General features: G+C 40.4%; 1 protein-coding gene across 1 annotated transcript; it reads right to left on the reverse strand.

Annotated features, from left to right (window-relative positions):
* Positions 1-2329: 2329 nt before the first annotated feature.
* On the reverse strand, positions 2330-17988 carry LAPTM4A (lysosomal protein transmembrane 4 alpha). The gene is made up of 7 exons (XM_055400231.2): positions 17687-17988; positions 9560-9680; positions 6304-6380; positions 6085-6207; positions 5162-5257; positions 4221-4319; positions 2330-2964 (listed from the first exon to the last, which is right to left on the reverse strand). The coding sequence occupies exons 1-7, from the start codon at positions 17795-17797 to the stop codon at positions 2890-2892; spliced, it is 702 nt and encodes a 233-aa protein (XP_055256206.1). The 5' UTR covers positions 17798-17988; the 3' UTR covers positions 2330-2889.
* Between the last annotated feature and the right edge of the window lie 2538 nt (positions 17989-20526).

Raw genomic sequence — 20526 nt, forward strand, 5'->3', positions numbered from 1 at the left:
CCATGAAATTAAAAGATGCTTACTCCTTGGAAGGAAAGTTATGACCAACCTTGATAGTATATTAAAAAGCAGAGACATTACTTTGCCAACAAAGGTCCGTCTAGTCAAGGCTATGGTTTTTCCAGTGGTCATGTATACATGTGAGAGTTGGATTGTGAAGAAAGCTGATCGCCGAAGAATTGATGCTTTTGAACTGTGGGACTCTTGAGAGTCCCTTGTACTGCAAGGAGATCCAACCAGTCCATTCTAAAGGAGATCAATCCTGGGTGTTCATTGGAAGGACTGATGCTAAAGCTGAAACTCCAATACTTTGGCCACCTCATGTGACGAGTTGACTCACTGGAAAAGACTCTGATGCTGGGAAAGGTTGGGCGCGGGAGGAGAAGGGGACGACAGAGAATGAGATGGCTGGATGGCATCACCGACTCGATGGACATGAGTTTGAGTGAACTGCGGGAGTTGGTGATGGACAGGGAGGCCTGGTGTGCTGTGATTCATGGGGTCACAAAGAGTCGGACACGACTGAGCGACTGAACTGAACTGACGCTCTTTCATTATAGCAAATGTGCTTACAATGCACAGATAATGTATATTCTGGTGAGCTCAATCTTTGGAACAAGGATCTCACAGAACTCTTGAGTTCACAGACCTTGTGAACACTTGAAACTTTACAGAGCTTTTGCAGCTACATTCACAGTGATAAACTGTAAAAGTGAAGCAAGATGGCCAAAATCCACAATAGTGGCATGGAGGAATGCAGATGTAGACAGCTAGAGAAGGAAACAATAGATTTAAAAAGATAAGACAAACCTTAATAAAATATTTTGAAGGTCAAACAGAAGACAGACTTTGAAGGTTGGGCAGTTGATAACGTTCCATGATAAAAAACAAAAACTGAAGTTAGGATAATAGAACTCTGTCAATTAGGAGGGCATTAGTATCTCATGAAACATTCTTATGGAAACGAGAAGGGAGTGTCAAACTTAGGGGTCAAAATGATGAAATGTACGAACTACTCACAGTGAAAGTGCTTCATATATATACATTTTTTTTTACTCTTTATATTTTGGCTGCTTTGGGCCTTAGTTGCAGCTCTCAGATCTTCATTGTGGCATGCAGACCCTTACTTGTAGCTTGCATGCAGGACCTAGTTTCCCAGGACCTTGATTCCCATGGATCAAACCTGGACACCCTGCACTGGGAGCTCAAGAATCTTATCCTTTGGACTACCAAGAAGTCCCAAAGTTGCTTCGTATTTAAAAAAACAGGGCTAAACATTTATCTTTCAGTGTTCTCTCTATCTGAATTTTAGAATCAAACATACTAAGTAACCTACTAAAATTTTTTTCTAGCACTAGCAGAGGGGCAAAAAAATTAACTTTTAAAGGCAAATAGTTTTGGCATATTTACTAGGATATTTAACATTAGGTATCAACAGATTCCGGAGAAGGCAACGGCAAGCCACTCCAGTACTCTTGCCTAGAAAATCCCATGGATGGAGGAGCCTGGTAGGCTGCAGTCCGTGGGGTCGCTAAGGGTCGGACACGACTGAGCGACTTCACTTTCACTTTCACACATTGGAGAAGGAAATGGCAACCCACTCCAGTGTTCTTGCCTGGAGAATCCCAGGGACGGGGGAGCCTGGTGGGCTTCCGTCTATGGGGTCACACAGAGTCGGACACGACTGAAGTTACTTAGCAGCAGCAGCAGCAGCAGCATCAACAGATTCGGAGAAGGCAATGGCAAGCCACTCCAGTACTCTTGCCTAGAAAATCCCATGGATGGAGGAGCCTGGTAGGCTGCAGTCCATGGGGTCGCTATGGGTCGGACACGACTGGGTGACTTCACTTTCACTTTTCACTTTCACACATTGGAGAAGGAAATGGCAACTCACTCCAGTGTTCTTGCCTGGAGAATCCCAGGGACAGGGGAGCCTGGTGGGCTTCCGTCTATGGGGTAACACAGAGTCGGACACAACTGAAGTGACTTAGCAGCAGCAGCAACAACAGATTTCCCTCTACTGGAAAGTTACCCCTTAATAGTTTCCCCTTCCTGGGGCAATAATTAGGATTAATATTATGACTGTTCTCTACATAAAGTCTAAGGCCTGTCCTTTCCCAAAAGACAAATGTGCCTTGAATGAAGTAGTGATCACAGGCCATAATGGTCCACCATTGCAAGGAGAAAAACAATGCTAGGTTGGGTCCACCAAGCTTGGCTATTGCTGTTGTCAAAAGTGCCAAAAATCTGTGGCAGTCTTAAGAGTTGCTTATAACGGAAAATGTTGGGTTTCAACAAAAAAAGGGTAATAAATTAAAAACAACAACAATAAATATTTAAGAGATTTATTAAAGCATCTTATCTCAAAAGATGGAAACACATACAAATTAGAAACATGCAACCATCATCTTCCACAGTCAAGTTAAAATGTTATATATTTTTCCTATTTTCATAGCTGAAAACTTCAGATCTTAAACTGAACTCATTCACCCTGAATATTTAATTCATTCTTCCTGAAAGTATCCAGGGCAGCAAATAACCAAAATGCAAACTATTATATAAAGAAAGTGCAAAGTTAAAAAAGAATATGTGTAGAGAATGCCCCCTTCCCACCCACCCCCAATCAAAGGCAAACAATGGCACTTTGCTCTTGCTTAACCTAGATTGTCTTCAAGAACTACTAAAATGTAACATACTTAACAACAACAACGACAAAATCTGACTTTTAATACATATCCAAAAAGCTTGTTAGTGTTTGAAAATAAATGCTTAAACAAAGGAAAATGTACTTTGTATCAAACAAGTATGATAAGCCCTGTGCTGCAGCATTCTGTAAAATGAACAAGACAAAAAGCTGGTATAGGGTTTATTAACAAAGGCAGAATTTCTTCAGGCAGGTATGTAAGGAGGTGGTGGTTCTTTCTCAGGCATCTTCACTGCCATTTCATAGGTTGGCAAAACATACTGAAAAGAGACAAGAAAAACTTATATTGGACTTAATTCTCCTTTAAATTTCTATCTTAATAATTCAGTTTTCAGATTTAATACCTTAAAGAGGGGTATACCAACCCACAGAGGAGAGCTAAAGAAACTGTTAGCTAAGTACACCTCTTCAGGATACCTGACCCCTGAGCAAAGAGAGCGTTAGGGGTGAAAACACTGCACACAGTCAGCCCTCGGCATCTGTGGCTCGACATCTATGGACTCAATGCAGACTGGGTAGTACTGTAGTATTTACTACTGAGAAACATCTACGTATTAGTGGACTCTCTAGTTAAAAGCCATGGTGTCCAAGGGTCAACTATATAGTTCTTGGGAGTAGAGATAACTAATAACCTGGAGCTTTACATGCAGGGGATATGTCTGATCCAAGATCACTAGAGAGGATAACAGAAGAGGAAGGTATGAAGGAAAGGCAGAGACAATTCTGCTTCTGAACAGACCCTGAGGCCACCAGGACACCCTGACAGGCAGTACGTACTGCCCTCCCCTAGCTCCACTGTGACTGATAAAGCAGCCAGGCCAAGTCACGTCAGGAATGGAGGATCTTGGCGAAGTGCCCGCTGAACCCTGCTACAGGAACCCTCCAGTACGAGGCTGTATTTTATCAGAATCTGTAATCAAAGCATCAAGCACTTGTATCGCCTGCTCTAAGGTGAAGGGCATACCTAGGTAAAGACCAGCATTTTTAAGCTAAGTGACTAACATGACAGGCTGATGCTACATGGGCCATATATACTCTACATGCTGGAAGCCTGAAGACAGTACTGCAGCAACTAGAGGGTCTGAGAAGGAGGCCTCCCAACAGACTCACGGAACCTATTCTTCTCCCTACAGGAAAGTCAGCTTCCCCTTTGGATCCTATGGATGTTTTTGGAAAACACCACAAGCTTCAGCTGATGGTACCCTACCCTCAGAAGTTCCAGAAGCCAAGAGCCTGGCATCACTCATACTGCTGTTCACTGACTGGTCTCCCCCTCAAAATGTAACACTTGGAGACTCATCATGAGTCAAAACCATTGGCTGGATGGAATGAGATGAGCAGTGCAGGGTGTCTCTAGCCCACATACCCGGGATTCCAACTGGGAAATGCTGAGATTTAAGCTATTCGTGCCCTACACCATAGTTACGGCACTGAAGAGAAAGTCAAGGTTCAGATTCTTCTTTTGGAATTCTCAATAATGGCTAGTGAAGCTTTAATATCATAAAAGATCATTCACCTGTGGAGGTGCCTCAAAGGCCGGGTACACAGCAATCTCTGGCATGTTTCTGTTGTTGATGTATTTATAACAGTTCCAAACACAGTTAATCAGATAAGCCTAAAGGAATACAAACAAAATTTACATATACTCAAAATTCAACTGTACGTAAAATTATACAGTTTTAATGTGGCGGCACTGTGAAGTCACTGGTGGCGATTGCCTTTTTCTTCTTTTAGGGCTTCCCATGTGGCTCTACTGGTATAGAACCCGCCTGCCAATGCAGATGATGTAAGAGATGCAGGTTCAGTCCCTGGGTTGGGACGATCCCCTGGAGAAGGAAATGGCAACCCACTTCAGTATTCTTGTCTGGAAAATTCCATGTACAGAGGAGCCTGGTGGGCTATAGTCCATAGGGTTGAACAGAGTCAGACACAACTGAGCAACTAACTTTATTTTTTAATTTATAAATTTAATTTTAATTTACCTGCTCTAAAATTAAGGAGTCTTATAATGCTCTCCTCACATTTTCTCCACAGAGAAGGGAATCAGCATCCACTTGGACCAAGTACAGGCCAGGAGCTTTCCCTATGTGCCCTCACTTAAATGTCACAAGTTTTATTACCACTGTTTTACAGAGAAACCCAAGTCTGGGATTCCAATTCACGTGTGACAACCACTACGCTGCAGAAGGAATTCTATTTCTGAACTTTGGGAATTTTAAGAGATTTTTCAATCCCAACCATGAACCATGTCCAAAAACATAATGATGTTCCTAGACAGGAAGAATCCTGGTTATTTCCAACCACTGCCTGAAAAGGGCAGAAGACATTCCCTGGGAGCTATCCCTACCACATCAGAATAAGGAGAGCTGTGAGGAGACATGGCAACAAGGTCTGGAAGGACACTCTTACAGTCCAAATGCCCCCCCTTCCCCACCACATACTTAGTCAGCAACTCACCTTAAAAATGATGAACAAGGCAAAGAACACAAGAACAATGAACAGGAGGCAGCTGGAGTCCAATGCCAGGAGGTCATCTTTATAGGGAAAATCAGGCTATGAAAAAAGGCAGGGACGAATAGGCAGAGCAGAAAGGAGTTTTAGAGCCCTCAAGCAGAGTGCCTTCCACATAGGAAGCAATCAATAAATGTTTTTTTGAATGAACGAACAACAAGTTTGCAGTATGCAAGATGGACTCTCTAAAGTAGGTTTCAATAAAATACCTAAAAGATGCATTTTTGAAATTAATTTTCATTTATCTGGATCCTACACCTCCATCCACCAGACCTTATCTAAGGCCACAGTGTTCCCTGCCCCTCCATCCCACAGCATTAACCTTTGCTCACTTCCTGCTGTCATGGGACAGCCCTAGTTTATTATTACAAAAAAGATCTTCATGTCTTGACTCCCCAGATACATGGTTTGCTCCTTGAAGAGAAGGATGTTATGTTTATACACCATACACCAACAGTTTGCCTAGAATAGAGTGAAGAATACAGAAGGCACTCACACATTTGCTACAGATGCTTGCAAAGACAGAAGTTACTGTCTTTGACAGTACCAATGAGTACAACTCCAATGAGTGCCATGTTAACAGTCCAATTATCTATTTACTTTTCATACACTCAAAAGTTGAACTACTCCTGAAGTTCTATGATATCCATCTTTAAGGACTTTTAATATTTAATTATCCACATGGTTTCTAAGAAGATATTCCATTTTCATCTTTTTGGTTTCAATATGGTCAGTAACAGTAGTAATGATAATTATTTTAAAACACTTAAAAAAAATAGTAGATTAAATAAAAATAGTACCCAAGAGCTGGCTTTGATTTTCAACAAATGAAAAAAATTTTTTTAAGTTTTATTAGCATACACACTTACTAACTGATCCAGATATTCTTTGATTCTTGGCAAATAAGTCAGAGAACTGATAGCAACCAGGCAGCTGAGAACAAAGTCAAAAAGCCGGTAACAGAAGAACGGAATCAACCAACCCACTTGATACTGAAGGAAAAAATAATAACAACATCACATCACATATACAGAATGACTAAGTACCACACAGTAAAAGTCAAAATTCTAAAAGTATAGAATACTTACAGAAATTGCTCCGTATACCAGCATTGAACTGATTATAAACATAAGAACAGAGACGGCAAAAAGAACACAGGCATTATCTGTGAAAACAGAAGCAAAAATCTAATTAAGCTACTTATAGAACAAAAAGCGTAAGACTCTTTATGACAAAATGTTACTAAGCAATGAAGCTTAAGAAATTCACGCCTTTGCTCTCTTTCTTATTTGTTAAACTGCTACAACTCATGGCCACTGATTTAGGACAGCACATGAACCTGGTCCTCTGCCAGAGACAGATCTCTGTCCAGAGTCTAAGTTTTGAATATGGGCAAACAGATAATTATAATGCAATGTGGCAAGTGCTACAACAGAAGAAAAAACAGTGAGTTTTGTCTTTAGCATCAGGGAAAAAATATAAATGAAATAACACAAGTTGAGTCTTGTGAGATAAGCAGGGTTCAACTGGAGCAAAAGGCTGGTATTTGTTTAAACACGGAGTTGTACAGACGCCCCCTCTTGCCTAAGATAAAATAAATCACCTGAAAGTCTTAAGTTCTCCCTCAATCCCCCTTTCCCACCTCAACACCCACACTCCCTGCTCTGCATCCCTTCCCCATGGCTTCTCTGCTACATCCAGGTCTGTTTTTTCCTTTGTTCCTCAATCCATCCTCAGGCTGCTGCCTTTCTCTACATTAATCCACGCCCACTAAACTTTTTCACAAAGTGCTTGTGTAATCTCAAACTAAACAAACCAAAAAGCACCCACTTGACCTGATGAGCCTCTGAGCACTGTAAGAGTCTAAAGTTGATTCTCTGGCTCTGGCTAGATATCAAGGCACTAATAATGATGAATGATTAGATTACCTGCTCAGTGTTCACACTAGTGGATAAGTGTTATATCACTGTGTCACTTGGCAATACAAACAGCATCAGTATCTGGCACTGAACTAAGAAGAGCTCTCTAAAATTTTCCTAGAGGATATAGGACAACTAAATGTTAAAGATTTAAAGAACTTCCCTGCTGCAGCACACAATGGCTCTCAAAGGGAAGAACTCAGATATAAACAAACTTGAAAGCAAAATGTGTAATTCAAACAATTAGCTTTCAAAAATCCATTACTGGAAGACTACCAGTTGATTTAGACTTCTTGAAATACTGAAATAATTAAAGTGAAGCTCAAGGTCTTCCACTGGAGCAACAAATAGCAAAACAGAGGAGAGATGGGATGGTGGGTGCAAAACACATTTAATGCCTGGAACAAGGGATACTCCAGTAGGTGTGAATCAATAAAGCAAGCAAAACATGAGGGGCTCAATGCCCTGAGAAGAACCTCAGATTTGCACCATATTCAGAATCTCCTCTGGGAGGTCCCAAGTGTTTACCCATCTCCCAAGTGAGTATAAGTAACGATAAATTCCTATTTGAAAAACAGCTTGCATATGCTACAGAAGTATTTCGTATAAACTGAGTGTTATAGCCTGTTTGGCTGATTAAAAATGATTAATCATAAACTTCATTTTTTAAAAAACTGGTTATCAGGCCAGTGATCAGAAATTAACTTACCTCTCCAACACCAGGTCTATCGGAAGGTCAAATTTTACCTTCCAAAGAAATACCATCCACTGTATTACCAAGAACTATGTATTTTTATATTTGCTTACATTCATTGGAAGGACTGATGCTGACACTGAAACTCCAATACTTGGCCACCTGATGCGAAGAACTGACTCATCTGAAAGACCCTGACGCTGGGAAAGATTGCGGGAGGAAAAGGGGACGACAGAGAATGAGATGGTTGGATAGCATCACCAACTTGACGGACATGAGTTTGAGTAAGCTCCGGGAGTTGGTGATGGACAGGGAAGCCTGGCGTGCTGTAGTCCATGGGGTCGCAAAGAGTCGGACACAACTGAGCAACTGAACTGAACTGAGGGCTTCAGTAGGATATGATCAACAAAAATATAATGAATAACGTGATTTTCTCTGCAACAGCGACATCAGTCATGCAACACACAATAAAACTTGTTACTGAAGAGCCAGTTGCACAGACCTACGAGAATCTCAGTGACCATAAATCTTTTCTACACCTCAATTTTAAGAGCAACATACATGACAAAGGAAAATGCCGACATAGGCAGATTCAGTAAAATTTTACAGTCTAAAGTTTATAAATGCCAAAAAAAAAAAAATCATTATCAGAAGCTAACGTTTCATTTATTGTTCTATTCTGGTTTTTAATTAAAAACAGATTTACTCAGAAAAAAAAAAAATCAAATGCCAGAAGGAATGTTTCCATATATTCTTGGTGTTTCTATATCAATTTGACAGCAAAATTAAAAGGTTATATATATCTGAAAGTAAAACTAGGATACTCATGTAAAAACAAAACAAAAACACTTTAAAAAACACAATATGAACAACTGCTAGGGTCATCATACTATAATGTATTATTGATAGCCACAAAACTCTACCTGCTGTAAGAAACAGGTTAGGCCCGAGGACAATAATCATTTGAATTAATAACCAATTTAAAAAAAAACCCACTTCATTAACGGATCAGAGAGGATCATAATGTAAATATGTGCAGAGTTTATGGCAAAAGTTAATCTAAAAATATAATTAAGATCCTGTAATATTATAAATAGAAAACATGTGAACTGGGAACATTTTTTCTGAAGAAACTGTTCACACTAAAAAGTCTGAAGCATAATTTTCTATTCAAATATTAAATTTTTAACATGATTTTTAACATAAAATTAAACTTGTATTTTAGAGAAAGATAAATTTATTGGGAATAAATAATTTTTTAAAAGTAATTCCCATGAAGGTTCTAGGAATACTCCATTTTTAAGTCCAATATCAAATCTTCATCTAAACAATAAAAATATATTAAGAATTGAGACCCTGAGCAAAAGATACCACCAAATATTCAAATAATTCGTATTCTATATTTTACTGGAGGATTGTGCTCCATGAGCAAACCTCCCAGCCCCTACACTTACCAGCTGACCCTCAAAGATTCAGTCTTCTAATTTCTTCTCCCCTCTTCCCACAGTATTTCAATGCAGACAATGCACATTTCTCAGAAATCTCCTAGCAGTCCACTAGATCTTCTGGCTACAAACGCTCAACTCTGAGTATTTTTGAAAAGCCTACAAACACATTTTGTGCATCAGCAAGTGTAACAACAATCAGTCCTCTACTTAACAAGTGTGTGCATGTGTGTGTGTGTGTGTGTGTGTGTGTGATTAGCAGGCAAAGTTTCAACTAAAAACATACCAGCCATTCTCTCAGACGAATAGTAATTGCCAATGACTTCATATTGAATGTTGACAGCTGGCATTGAGTTTGGGTGTGTTACCTCCACAGTCAGCAGAATTGCCATCAACAGGTTGACCACCTATGAAAGATAACATTTTATCAACTATATTATTAATCAGGAAGCAGTCCCCAACACAATCTTTCAGTTCAGTTCAGTCGCTCAGTTGTGTCCCACTCTTTGCGACCCCATGAATCACAGCACGCCAGGCCTCCCTGTCCATCACCAACTCCCGGAGTTCACTCAAGCTCATGTCCATCGAGTCGGTGATGCCATCCAGCCATCTCATCCTTCTCCCGCCCCCAATCCTTCCCAGCATCAGAGCTTTAGACGTCCTCTATTTAACTATCATCTTCCCTGAAGTAATAAAGACATAAAATAGGAACCACCTGTGAGATAAAATATACAATACGACTTAATATTTCACAAAGTATAAACTTAATCATTTCAGAGAAAAGATGTTGGACTGATCCTATATTAATAAAACAGAATAAAAAAGCACAACAATGAAAAAGGAGAGATCTCAAATTGCTCATTTGAGTCACATATTTATTCATACACCTATCTCAGAATTTCTGGATGTGAAGAAGCTGATCAGATAAATATAATTTCCATGTCTAGGTATGTAATGATCCATCAGGTAAGTCTAAGGCCTCTCCACAGTATCTCCTGTACAGTGGTAAGGAATTATTTCCTCTTGAGCTACACTCAAATGCTTAAAAAGACTTTGAATACTTCACTTAACTTCCTCCTGCTGGTCTTAATTCTATAGCTTGAGATATTTTGTTATCCCTTCTGAGTAAGTGCTCCTCTAACGCCTCAGTTCAGTTCAGTTCAGTCACTCAGTCGCATTCAACTTTTTGCAACCCCATGGACTGCAGCACGCCAGGCTTCCCTGTCCCTCACGAAATCCGGAAGCTTGCTCAAACACACATCGATCGAGTCAGTGATGCCATCCAACCATCTTGTCCTCTGTCGTCCCCTTCTCCTGCCTTCAATCTTTCCCAGCATCAGGTCTTTGCCAGTGAGTCAGTTATTCGAATCAGGTGGCCAAAGTATTGGAGTTTCAGCTTCAGCATCATTCCTTCCAATGAATATTCAGGACTGATTTCCTTTAGGATGGACTGGTTGGATCTCCCTGCAGTCCAAGGGGCTCTCAAGAGTCTTCTCCAACACCACAGTTCAAAAGCATCAATTCCTCGGCGCTCAGCTCTCTTTATAGTCCAACTCTTACATCCATACATGACCACTGGAAAAACCATAGCCTTGACTAGATGGACCTTTGTCAGCAAAGTAATGTCCCTGCTTTTTAATAAGATGTCTACTAGGTTGGTCATAGATTTTCTTCCAAGGAGCAAGCGTCTTTTAATTTCATGGCTGCAGTCACCATCTGCAGTGATTCTGGAGCCCCCCAAAATAAAGCCTCTTACTGTTTCCCCATCTATTTGCCATGAAGTGATGGGACTGGATGCCACGGTCTTAATTTCCTGAATGTTGAGTTTTAAGCCAACTTTGCTCAACAAACTAGTAAAATGAGAGAAGATCAATCTGATCACTGTACATCAGGATCTCAGTTCCCACATCCTAACTAACAAATTTCAATCAACACGTCTGAAACAAATTTCAATTAACACAGTCTGGTTCTTTTATGCACTGGCTGCATAAATCTTTTGAATGTCACATGAGTGACTCCCTAAAACTCCCAATTCTTTTTCACACTTGATCCTGCTAAGCTACCACCTATATCTACCTGTAGAGTTGGATTCAGAGGCCCAAGCATAAGCCCTTATACATTATCTGCAATCAAATTTCATTTTATAACATTCTTGCCTATCAATATTTTCTCCGTCTGAATTGACACCCTATGCTGTCTCAGCTTCCTGCATTTGAAAATATGATTATCATGTAATGAGATTCTCCACCTAAGTCACTAGCAAGAGAACAGGGCTGTGGACAAGATGCCAGATAGAGGCTCTTCTCTTCCCACTGGTCAACAGCTTTTGAATAAAGTCTTTATCTGGTCCAAAGTAACATCCAGAGACTTTGTCAAACATCTTGCAGAAATCCCATCACTGGTATCTGGTGAATCTGCCTAGTCTACCAGGGTGTAACTCCAATTCAAAAAGGAAATTCTTTATCCCTCTAGTTGTCAGTGAATTACACAGTTATCCCATGAGGCACCACCTCCTTTAAGTGCTCAAAACAACCCTGCTAATGATTTAAGAACTGGAGTAGGCTTCCCTATCTAAAGTCCACAGCATCTGCCTTCCTTCCCTTTGTAAACATGGGATATTTTCAAGGGACACCTGAGCTTCTTTATCAATAGTATTTTAAACAATCTCTATCATGGAGCTCTCTCCTGTCCACCCTGAATGATAAGTAAGTTTATCAGCTAAAGGCATTTCACATTCTCGAAGACAAGCAGCCCAAGTTTTTAAGATAAGATAAACGTCACAATACCTAATTCGGAATCAATTGATATTTCTAAAGACACACGATAAATCAAGTAAATTTACATATATTATTTGACTTAATTCTTCACAACAACCTTGTGAAGAAAGTATGACTTACACTCATTTGCTGACGGTTAAACTAAGGTTCAGCAAAGTGAAATACCATGTGTTAAGCTCACTGAGGTGACAACAGGACAGAGTTAGGATACCACTCTGGTTCTTTAAAAAACATCTTCCTTCTCACTACTACAGGATCACTTATAACCATTCCTAAGTGACTCTTGTATTGAGAACTTTCCAAAATAAACCATTATCTAAGGCTACAAAATGTTTGTTACTCTCTAAATACATTTAGGTACGTGCCTTTTCCTTGCACTGTTCAAAAGCAAGGTATTTCATCCTTCAACACTTGAAAGATCTTATAAGAGACAATCATATTTTCAAGGTGACTCTTCAGTTGATGGCTGATTTTTTAAATGCCCATTTTTTACTGCAGTGCGTTTTGCACAGAGTAGGTGGTTTAGGAGCTAATACAATTAGGTGAATTAACTACTGAACCGATATCTCTACAGTAAGACACTGTATATTCTGTGTATGGAAATCAGTTCAAAATCAATTCAGCAAACCCTTCTTTACTAAGCACAATACTGTCATAGTTTAAAAGCTCTGTACGGGAAAGAAAAATATTTATGTGAAGAATAACATGCAAACTCAATTACTAAATGAAGGAAATGACACATCAAAAATATTCAGGAGTTTTTCCTTTCTTAAATAGTTGCATCACATGTAGGATTCATAAAAATCTTTTCTCTTTCATGGGTAAGTCACAGACTCACCCACTATTATCGTCTAGTATTAGTGACACTTCAAGTTTCTTTTCATTGTGAGTCATTCTCCTGAATATTAAACAAAACAAATCATAGGTCTAATCAAAAGAAGAAACGATAAATTTCAGCACTATTTCATTACAAGCTCCAACAATTTTTCAACTCTTCACTGATTAACTATATTCATTAGCACCTCAATGGGGTCGCTAAGAGTCAGACACGACTGAAGTGACTTAGCAGCAGCACCTCAATGTAACATTTAAAGCACTCATCTGGAAAACTCATCCTGTGATCTTATCTTCACCCCTGAACACCTATCCTATGCTCATAGACTCCATTCTATTTACTTTTGATTACCATTGGTATTTCTAAGTTCCATGCAGCATTTTTAAACTTTGTGATCTTGCAATATAAAATCTGAAGAGAGCAACTACATACAAACAACTCCAGCATATTTATTCCTGATTCGTTTTTCCCTTTTACTGCATTCAGGAAAGAAAATTAGCAAAAATGTAATTAAAATAATGACTGACTTCTAAATCTAGTCACACGGAGAGGTACAGAATGCAGCAAATATGCACGTATGTCACCGCCTGGGCAATGGACACATCCATGCAGAAGGGGTACTGCATTTACTGGGACAAACAATATGGTTTGCGTTATAAGCCTTTCGCACACTTCATATAAGTAAACAAACAATAACAAAGAACAGATGTGTCACATTTCACTTGTTTCAAAGGAATAGGATCCGATCCTTGGAAGCACTCAGCCTCGGGAGAGTAATTCCTCTTTGCTTCTCATTTCATAGCCACACCCATCCTAGAAGATTCCTGAGGACTGGTTTTTGTTTTTTTTAATCCTTTTTCTTTAGTTTTCCCATAGCATATTCTGCCACAACCCAACTTCTGCTCAGACTATAATTAGAACAATGTCTTAGGGCATCTTGATAAGGGTCTCAGGCAAGTCAGCAGACAGCTGTCATCAAATAAATACCAAAACTGACTGTCTTTAAAAATTTTGTTAAATGAATATGTAGTTAAATGTACGCATACAGTTGTTTACCCTCTTGTGCGGCTTATGAATGAGATATTCCTACTATTTTTGGAGGAGACAATTCATTTAACAATAGTCTAATGAATATTTCAAACGCTCTAATAATTTACTATCACACACACATTTTATAGAGAAAGGCATAGCATCTTTCTCCCTCAAAGAGAATATCCTGTTGTAGGAAGAAAAATTCAAATGTGTGATTAATATTTTTAATAAGTACACACAAGAGGTATGCAGTAATTTTTCCAGATAAACAGTGAGGAAACCAGCTTCTTCTGGCCAGGAAGCAAGGAAGCTTCACCAAGAAAACTGAACTATTACAAAACTAACTGGAATTGGCAAAATGGCTGTTAGTAGTTGAAGTTGTATAAGTAAAAGAAAGGCTTTATACTATTTCACTATTTTTGTATATTTGAAATTTTTGTCAAAGAGGTTTGCCATATATTATTACACCTTTCTAAGACCTACAATTTTAACCAGTGCTCTAAATGCCTTCTTGTAGTACACCATCAACCATGAAGGAGGACACTGCTGCTGTAGACTTTAAACCTCATTTTCAACCATTCAATAAACATCTGAACTTATATCTCCTTAGATTGCCAGGATCCCAAAGCCACACTTTTGAACATCACCAACAATACTATAATCTACAAAACCAATGACCTTTTCCAACCTAAGAAAATGTTTAAAAATCATCTGGCTTCAAATTTTTCACTAAATGATAGAAAAAACAGTTTATGAACATCAGACTTTAATCTGGAACTCACTCTGAAATTCCCTATTATTTAAATTAGATATTAAGCCAGACATGCTTCTTCAAATCTAAATGCCAAAGGCTAGCACTTCAGGGCTGGTACATACAGTAACTGGCTCTGGCTTCCCAGTGTCTTTTGCACTATTTACTACCATATAATTAACCCTTTGGTACACAGTGTGCAATCACCTAACATGACCTCAGCAGAAGCAGATGCTAGAAAGCAGTGACACTGTATCCAATAGAAAGTTATTACTACAGCATCTGCAACCAGCAGGAGCGAGGACTGCACCCCCAGGTTCCAAACAGCATGGGGCAACCTCAAGGAGAATCACAAATATTCTCCCACCTGGAATACAGGAAGAGTATCCTGACAAAGTACTTGGACTTCACCCACTCCCATATCATTTCTCTTAGTAAAGAAGCTTCTGGCCAAAAAAAAATAATAATAATGCTCTGTTTGGACAAGTCCTCTTTGTGCCTTGGTGGTCTTGGTTTTTAAATGTTGTCTTCCCAACTAGGCAGAAATTATGTCTTTACGTTGCCAGGATCCCAAAGCCACAGTTTTGAACGTCACCAGCAATACTATAATCAACAAAACCAATGGCCTTTTCCAATCCTTAACCTAACTTGAATCTGTTATTACTGATTAGTTTCTCATTCCCTGACACTGCGCTTTCAGATCTTTGCTCCAAACTTCATTGCAATGCCAGCAGTATCTTAAGGGCAGATGCCCCAGTCAAGACAAGAAAACACTTGAGAGCCTCTGGGTGGTAGCTGATAGGAAGACAAAAGATGAATAACACATGTCCCTGTAACCTCGTTTCGTATGTGCACCACAGCCATTTGCACTGTAGATGAGCAACAGATCTCTTAAAGCAGATGAACTGATGTAAACAGCATATTATATAGTTTATGGCATCTTTTTATGAAACTAAAGCATGGAAGAACAGAGCTCTATGCAAAATGTCTTCCCATTAAGTCCTTCCAGTGGGAAACAGATGTAAAACTCCCTGTTCCCTATTTTGAGAGAATAAATGCCCTTACTAAAATTCTTCTTTCTGCATTTTGAGTTTCATGGTTTATAACTCCCACTTTTGCTTGCTTTTCCTTTCTTTTTAACGAACTGAGTCCACAGCATCAAAAAAATATCTGCCTTGGAAAGAAACACAGCCAATTACATTCAGATGGCTGAAACTGAGATGGTGCTTATTTTCTTTTCAAGGAGTTAGAAATCCTTTGTTCTGTGAATGGAGGGAAGGATCTGAGAAGAAACAGGAAGATTAAGTTTGCATGGAAGAGTCCCAGGTTGCTGGACTCTTTCTCAATTAAGTAAAAGGGAAGGTCATCTTCCAGGGATGAGGGAAACAGGGTTGAATAAGAGGCTTGAGGACCCTAAAGATTTGAATTATTCATTTAGGGAAGGCAGAGCTAATGACAAACAAAAGAAACCTAAGACCCAGTCCTTTAAAAAAATGAAGAACAAAATTAGAAATACAATGCATGTCTAGTATTACAAATCAGTTAAAATACAAAAGACGTGAGGGTCTTTGTGGGGAAAGGTGATATAATTATAGCAGTATGTTTCTGAAGATAAAAGTAGAGGAAATACTAAAATAAGCTTAGAAACAAGCACATAAGCCTACCCATTCAACTTTTGTTTTTAATGTACATTAATGAAGCAAGATGGTAAAAAAAAAAAAAAACGTAAATAAGGAACAACGTGGAGTTCAGGTCCCCTGTGCATAGGCATGAAACTGTATCCACCTAACTGAAGATGATTCTCATCTGGTGTTTACCAAACAGTAATAATTTCGATGTAACCTCTGGGTTCGGAAAAAATGAGACCAGAGAAAGGTAAAAAAAAAAAAATCTGTGATAAAGCTCTTCCTTTTTTACTGTTCACAAAGTTACCAGAAAGTGCATTACCAATAATGCCACAACCTCTCAAAACAAAAATAACAATTTTAAAAATCACAAAGACATTAGCGAACATGACCAAGGCGAAAATATGATGTTTTGCAAAACTTCTGTGAAGTCATCACAACCCCAGACTACCTAAACCGAATCACATATTTACAAATCATAAATGAGCTTCAATGAAAATGGATAGTAGTGGAGATGGTGCTAAGAAATCACAAAGACATTACTAGTGAACCACCAATCAGTAATACTGTCAACCCGGTTATGACACAGAATTACACAAATCCTGCCCGCCCCCCAGGAACGTTAGCACGTTACCAAAACACAGCAGGTTCTAGACAAAGGTCTCAAAAACCTGAATGGGTCTGTGGTGAAAAGCGTCTCACCAGCGGGCAGGAGAAAACCTACTGCATTAGGAAAAAGGCAGATAGTAAGTAAATCCTGGCCAAAAGTATTACCGCCAAGCGAATTTCCAGACTCACAACAAAGACCTGTCTGCCTACATCCCAAATACACTGTGACAAATAAGCTCCAGAAGCAAGAGACAACTGTGTTAAACTGGATCTCCTGCCTTCCCTTCAGGTAAAACAATGTTTAAAACTAGGCTGCATCTCGAATGGTGCGCTCCTAATTCTTTCCTTAGGAGGGTTAAAAAAACAAAAAAAAATTCCAGGAAGCACTGACGAGGGTGGAGGGTGGGGGGCAGTTCCTTCAGATCACGGAAGCACACATAAAAGATCCCGCAGCCTGCTCATTTCCAGAACTGACCACACCAAAGTCGAGCTCTCTCCTCCCGCAGCCCCCCTCCACCGCAGGCCTGTGCCTTCCCCAACCCCCACTTTTCTCCTCTTATTCTCGCCAAAAAAACCAATTTCCCTCCCACCCCCACTCCGATTCGCAGACACAAGTCTGCCCTCTCCAAAGTTAAAAAGCCACTAGAGAGAAGTTCCCCGAGGCCTTCCCGCCCCATCCCCTCACAGTGGATCCTCCCGTTCGAATATGCGTCTCTCCCGCTTCCCGCTCCGGCGTATCCTCCCCCGACCATGGCCCCTTCCCTCCCTCCTCGCCCGCCCTTACCATGTACCAGGTCCCCAGGATGATCGTCCCGGTGCGGACATGGCAACAGCCGCAGCACCGGGTGCTGTAGAACCGGTCGCTGCGGCTCCGCTTGAAAGTCATGGACACCATCGGGAACCTCGAGGGCCTCTTTCTTGGCCGGGCCCCTAACAAACGCCTTCCACCCAGCGGTTGAAGACGGAGAGCGCCGTCACTGAGGCCAAACCAAACGACGCGTCTTCAAGACCGCCCCCCTGCCCGGGCCCCCTAGCCAAGAGCCTTCGCCCCTGCGCACTGAGAGCAGAGTGCTGTTCCCGCGAGAGCTCGGTTTACTCTTTTCCTCCGCCTTCCTCGCACTCAGCCCAATGGAAGAGCGGGAAGCTAGGCGGAAGCGGGTATTGATTGGAAAAGCCTGGAGATTGACAGTATCTCACACCCAATCAGAGACGCAACTCGCCTCGGCGCTAATGGATTCCCTTCCTGTTACTAGACGGCGAGGGCTGGTTCCTAGGCCTAGGGTAGTTCGGTTTGGAAAGGGAGCCTAGTAGTTCACCCTCCCCGAGGTGAAAGCGGGGAGGTGAGAGGCATTTAATGGGAAAAAAGAAAGTCTAGATGGAGTAGGTAGCAGAAAACCGGCAGGGAGGACCTATCTGAGTGAATCTGCCACGTACTGCTCGAACGCATCACTGGACCGCGGATGCTCACGTGACCTTTGCGTCATAGGCCAATTATGGGGCTGGCCAGGGACGGTGCCCGTGGAGAAGGGGGCGGGGCTAATCCCTACTCTGGGGCCCTCCTGGCTGCGTAAATCGCAGACTTTTTAGAGGGAGCAAATGTTAGCCTTCCCCTTTGTCTCACTCTGACACCTCTTTGTTGGGAGCAAAGAAATACCATGCTACTCTGCTAGAGAAGAAAAGAATTGAGGAAAACATAAGACAGAACTGTTTAGCTGTTGAGTGTTTACAGATAAAGTGACTTTTACAAGGAAAAATTGTGAAACATAATGAAATGGACCGAGGTTCCTGGGTGTCTTCCATGAAAAACGAGCCATAGTCTGGCTCACCTTTCTGGGTATTCTGAATCTAGGGGAGCGCTCCGTTTTTGTGCAGTCAAGTGTGGCTAGAGAGCATAACCTGTCATTTAAGTAAACAAAGGCTATTGTGGCAGTCAAGTGTGGCCCTCAAACCAAGTGTGGCCTTTGCAAGCCACAACCAGTGATGCAGGATTCAGGATGAAGAAAAACAGGCTACTGGGCCTAGATGCAAGGGAGTAGTTTTTGTAAGTCCAGACTCTTGCATCTTCTCATGCATGGAAAAACACGTAAATTCATTGGCCTGGGCTATCTGGTCTATCTATAACTAGCAGTAATCTTTTGGTGGTCTGCTATCTGTGATTTCCGACCCCCATCCCCCAAAACTCCTGTGTATCTTGGCTCCTCCGTTTGCATCTTTGGAAAAGGCCCTCAGAGCTATCTGAAAGAATATTTCTTGGGCTTAAATCCTCAGTTGAGTCCAACAAATAACAGATAATTCTCAGCTTTTAGGTTGTGCCTATTTTTTTCAAGTAACATCTATTCAACTCTAAATGTAGTTAACTGATAGCAAGAGGAAATATTCTTGTGCTTTAAACTTCATATTGACTCCCCCTCCTTGGAAAAAGCCATTTTGCAGATATTTGTAAATTCATTTCCCAATCCTGATTTGAATGATATAAATGGGTACTTTACATTGTCGTTTAAACCGACTCTATAAGATTTCACTGGTCCCCCCATTGATGAGTAAGTAAAATTTTTTACACTGTTCATTTTGCATCTGTATGAGACTTACGACTTTTATCTTTTTATGAAAATATGTTTTTTATTCTTTGGAAAATACACTTCCATTTAGGAAACAGAAATGCCTTCCTCTCTGCCTTTCTTAGCTGAAAACCACAGTGAATTTAGTGTAAAGTTTATTACATTGGCAACGTTTCAATGAACACTGCCTGAAATTATTTATTGACTTGTTGATTATTTATTTCCCTCACTAAATATAAATTCTAGACAAGCAGAGGCTTGTTTACTTCTGCTACACTGAAAGAATTGTCTGCAGACAATTATCCCAGTTTGGATAATACTCTCAAACTCTCTGGAAGACCATAGTTAAGCCAAGCTACAGTGAAGAATGGAATGCAGCCGTAGCAATTTAACTCAGAATGAATTGTGACTTTTCTCCACTTACCAGGGAGTAGACTAATAATAATTCCACATGCTCCAAAAAAAAAAATTCCATAACCCTGTGTTCTGTGCATGGATTTAATCACTTTGTTTTCAATCATTTCATCCTTAAAACCAGTGGTCCTCAACCTTTTTGGCACCAGGGACTGTTTTTGTGAAGGAAATATTTCCACAGACCAATAGTTCTGAGGTGAGGGGGTGGTTTGGGGATGATTCAAGTGCATATTTATTGTGCAGTTTACTTCTATTATTGTTACATTGTGATACATAATGGAATAACTGTACAACTCACTATAATTCAGAATCAGTGGTAGCCCCAAGTTTCTTTTCCTGCAACTAGATGCTCCCAACTGGGGATAATGGGAGACGGTGACACCCAAAGTGTGTTGCCCAAGTCCAGTCTACTCCATAATCTTTTTCTGGTTGCTGTCACTGCAGATAACCTGGGCTCAGAAAGATGCATGCATACATACTACTAAGTCATTTCAATCATGCCCAACTCTGTGTGACTCTATGGATTGTAGCCCACCAGGTTCCTCTGTCCCTGGAATTCTCAAGGCAAGAATACTGGAGTGGGTTGCCATGCCCTTCTCCAGGTTCAGAAAAACAAAACGTTGGAAATGAAAGCAAGTTTTCAGTACTTTTG

This window comes from Moschus berezovskii, chromosome 11 (genome assembly GCF_049115385.1).
Source record: "Moschus berezovskii isolate FMDL1 chromosome 11, NW_MosBer_1.0, whole genome shotgun sequence".
Lineage (NCBI taxonomy): Eukaryota > Metazoa > Chordata > Mammalia > Artiodactyla > Moschidae > Moschus > Moschus berezovskii.

What these genes read in the sequence shown, in the direction of transcription:
- LAPTM4A (XM_055400231.2), bottom strand. Translation starts at nt 17,797, where the DNA reads ATGGTGTCCATGACTTTCAAGCGGAGCCGCAGCGACCGGTTCTACAGC. An exon ending in TGGTATACGGAGCAATTTCT is followed by an intron (nt 6,208 to 6,303) that starts GTAAGTATTCTA and finishes TTTTTCCTTCAG; the next exon opens with TATCAAGTGGGTTGGTTGAT. An exon ending in CCTTTGAGGCACCTCCACAG is followed by an intron (nt 2,965 to 4,220) that starts GTGAATGATCTT and finishes GTCTCTTTTCAG; the next exon opens with TATGTTTTGCCAACCTATGA.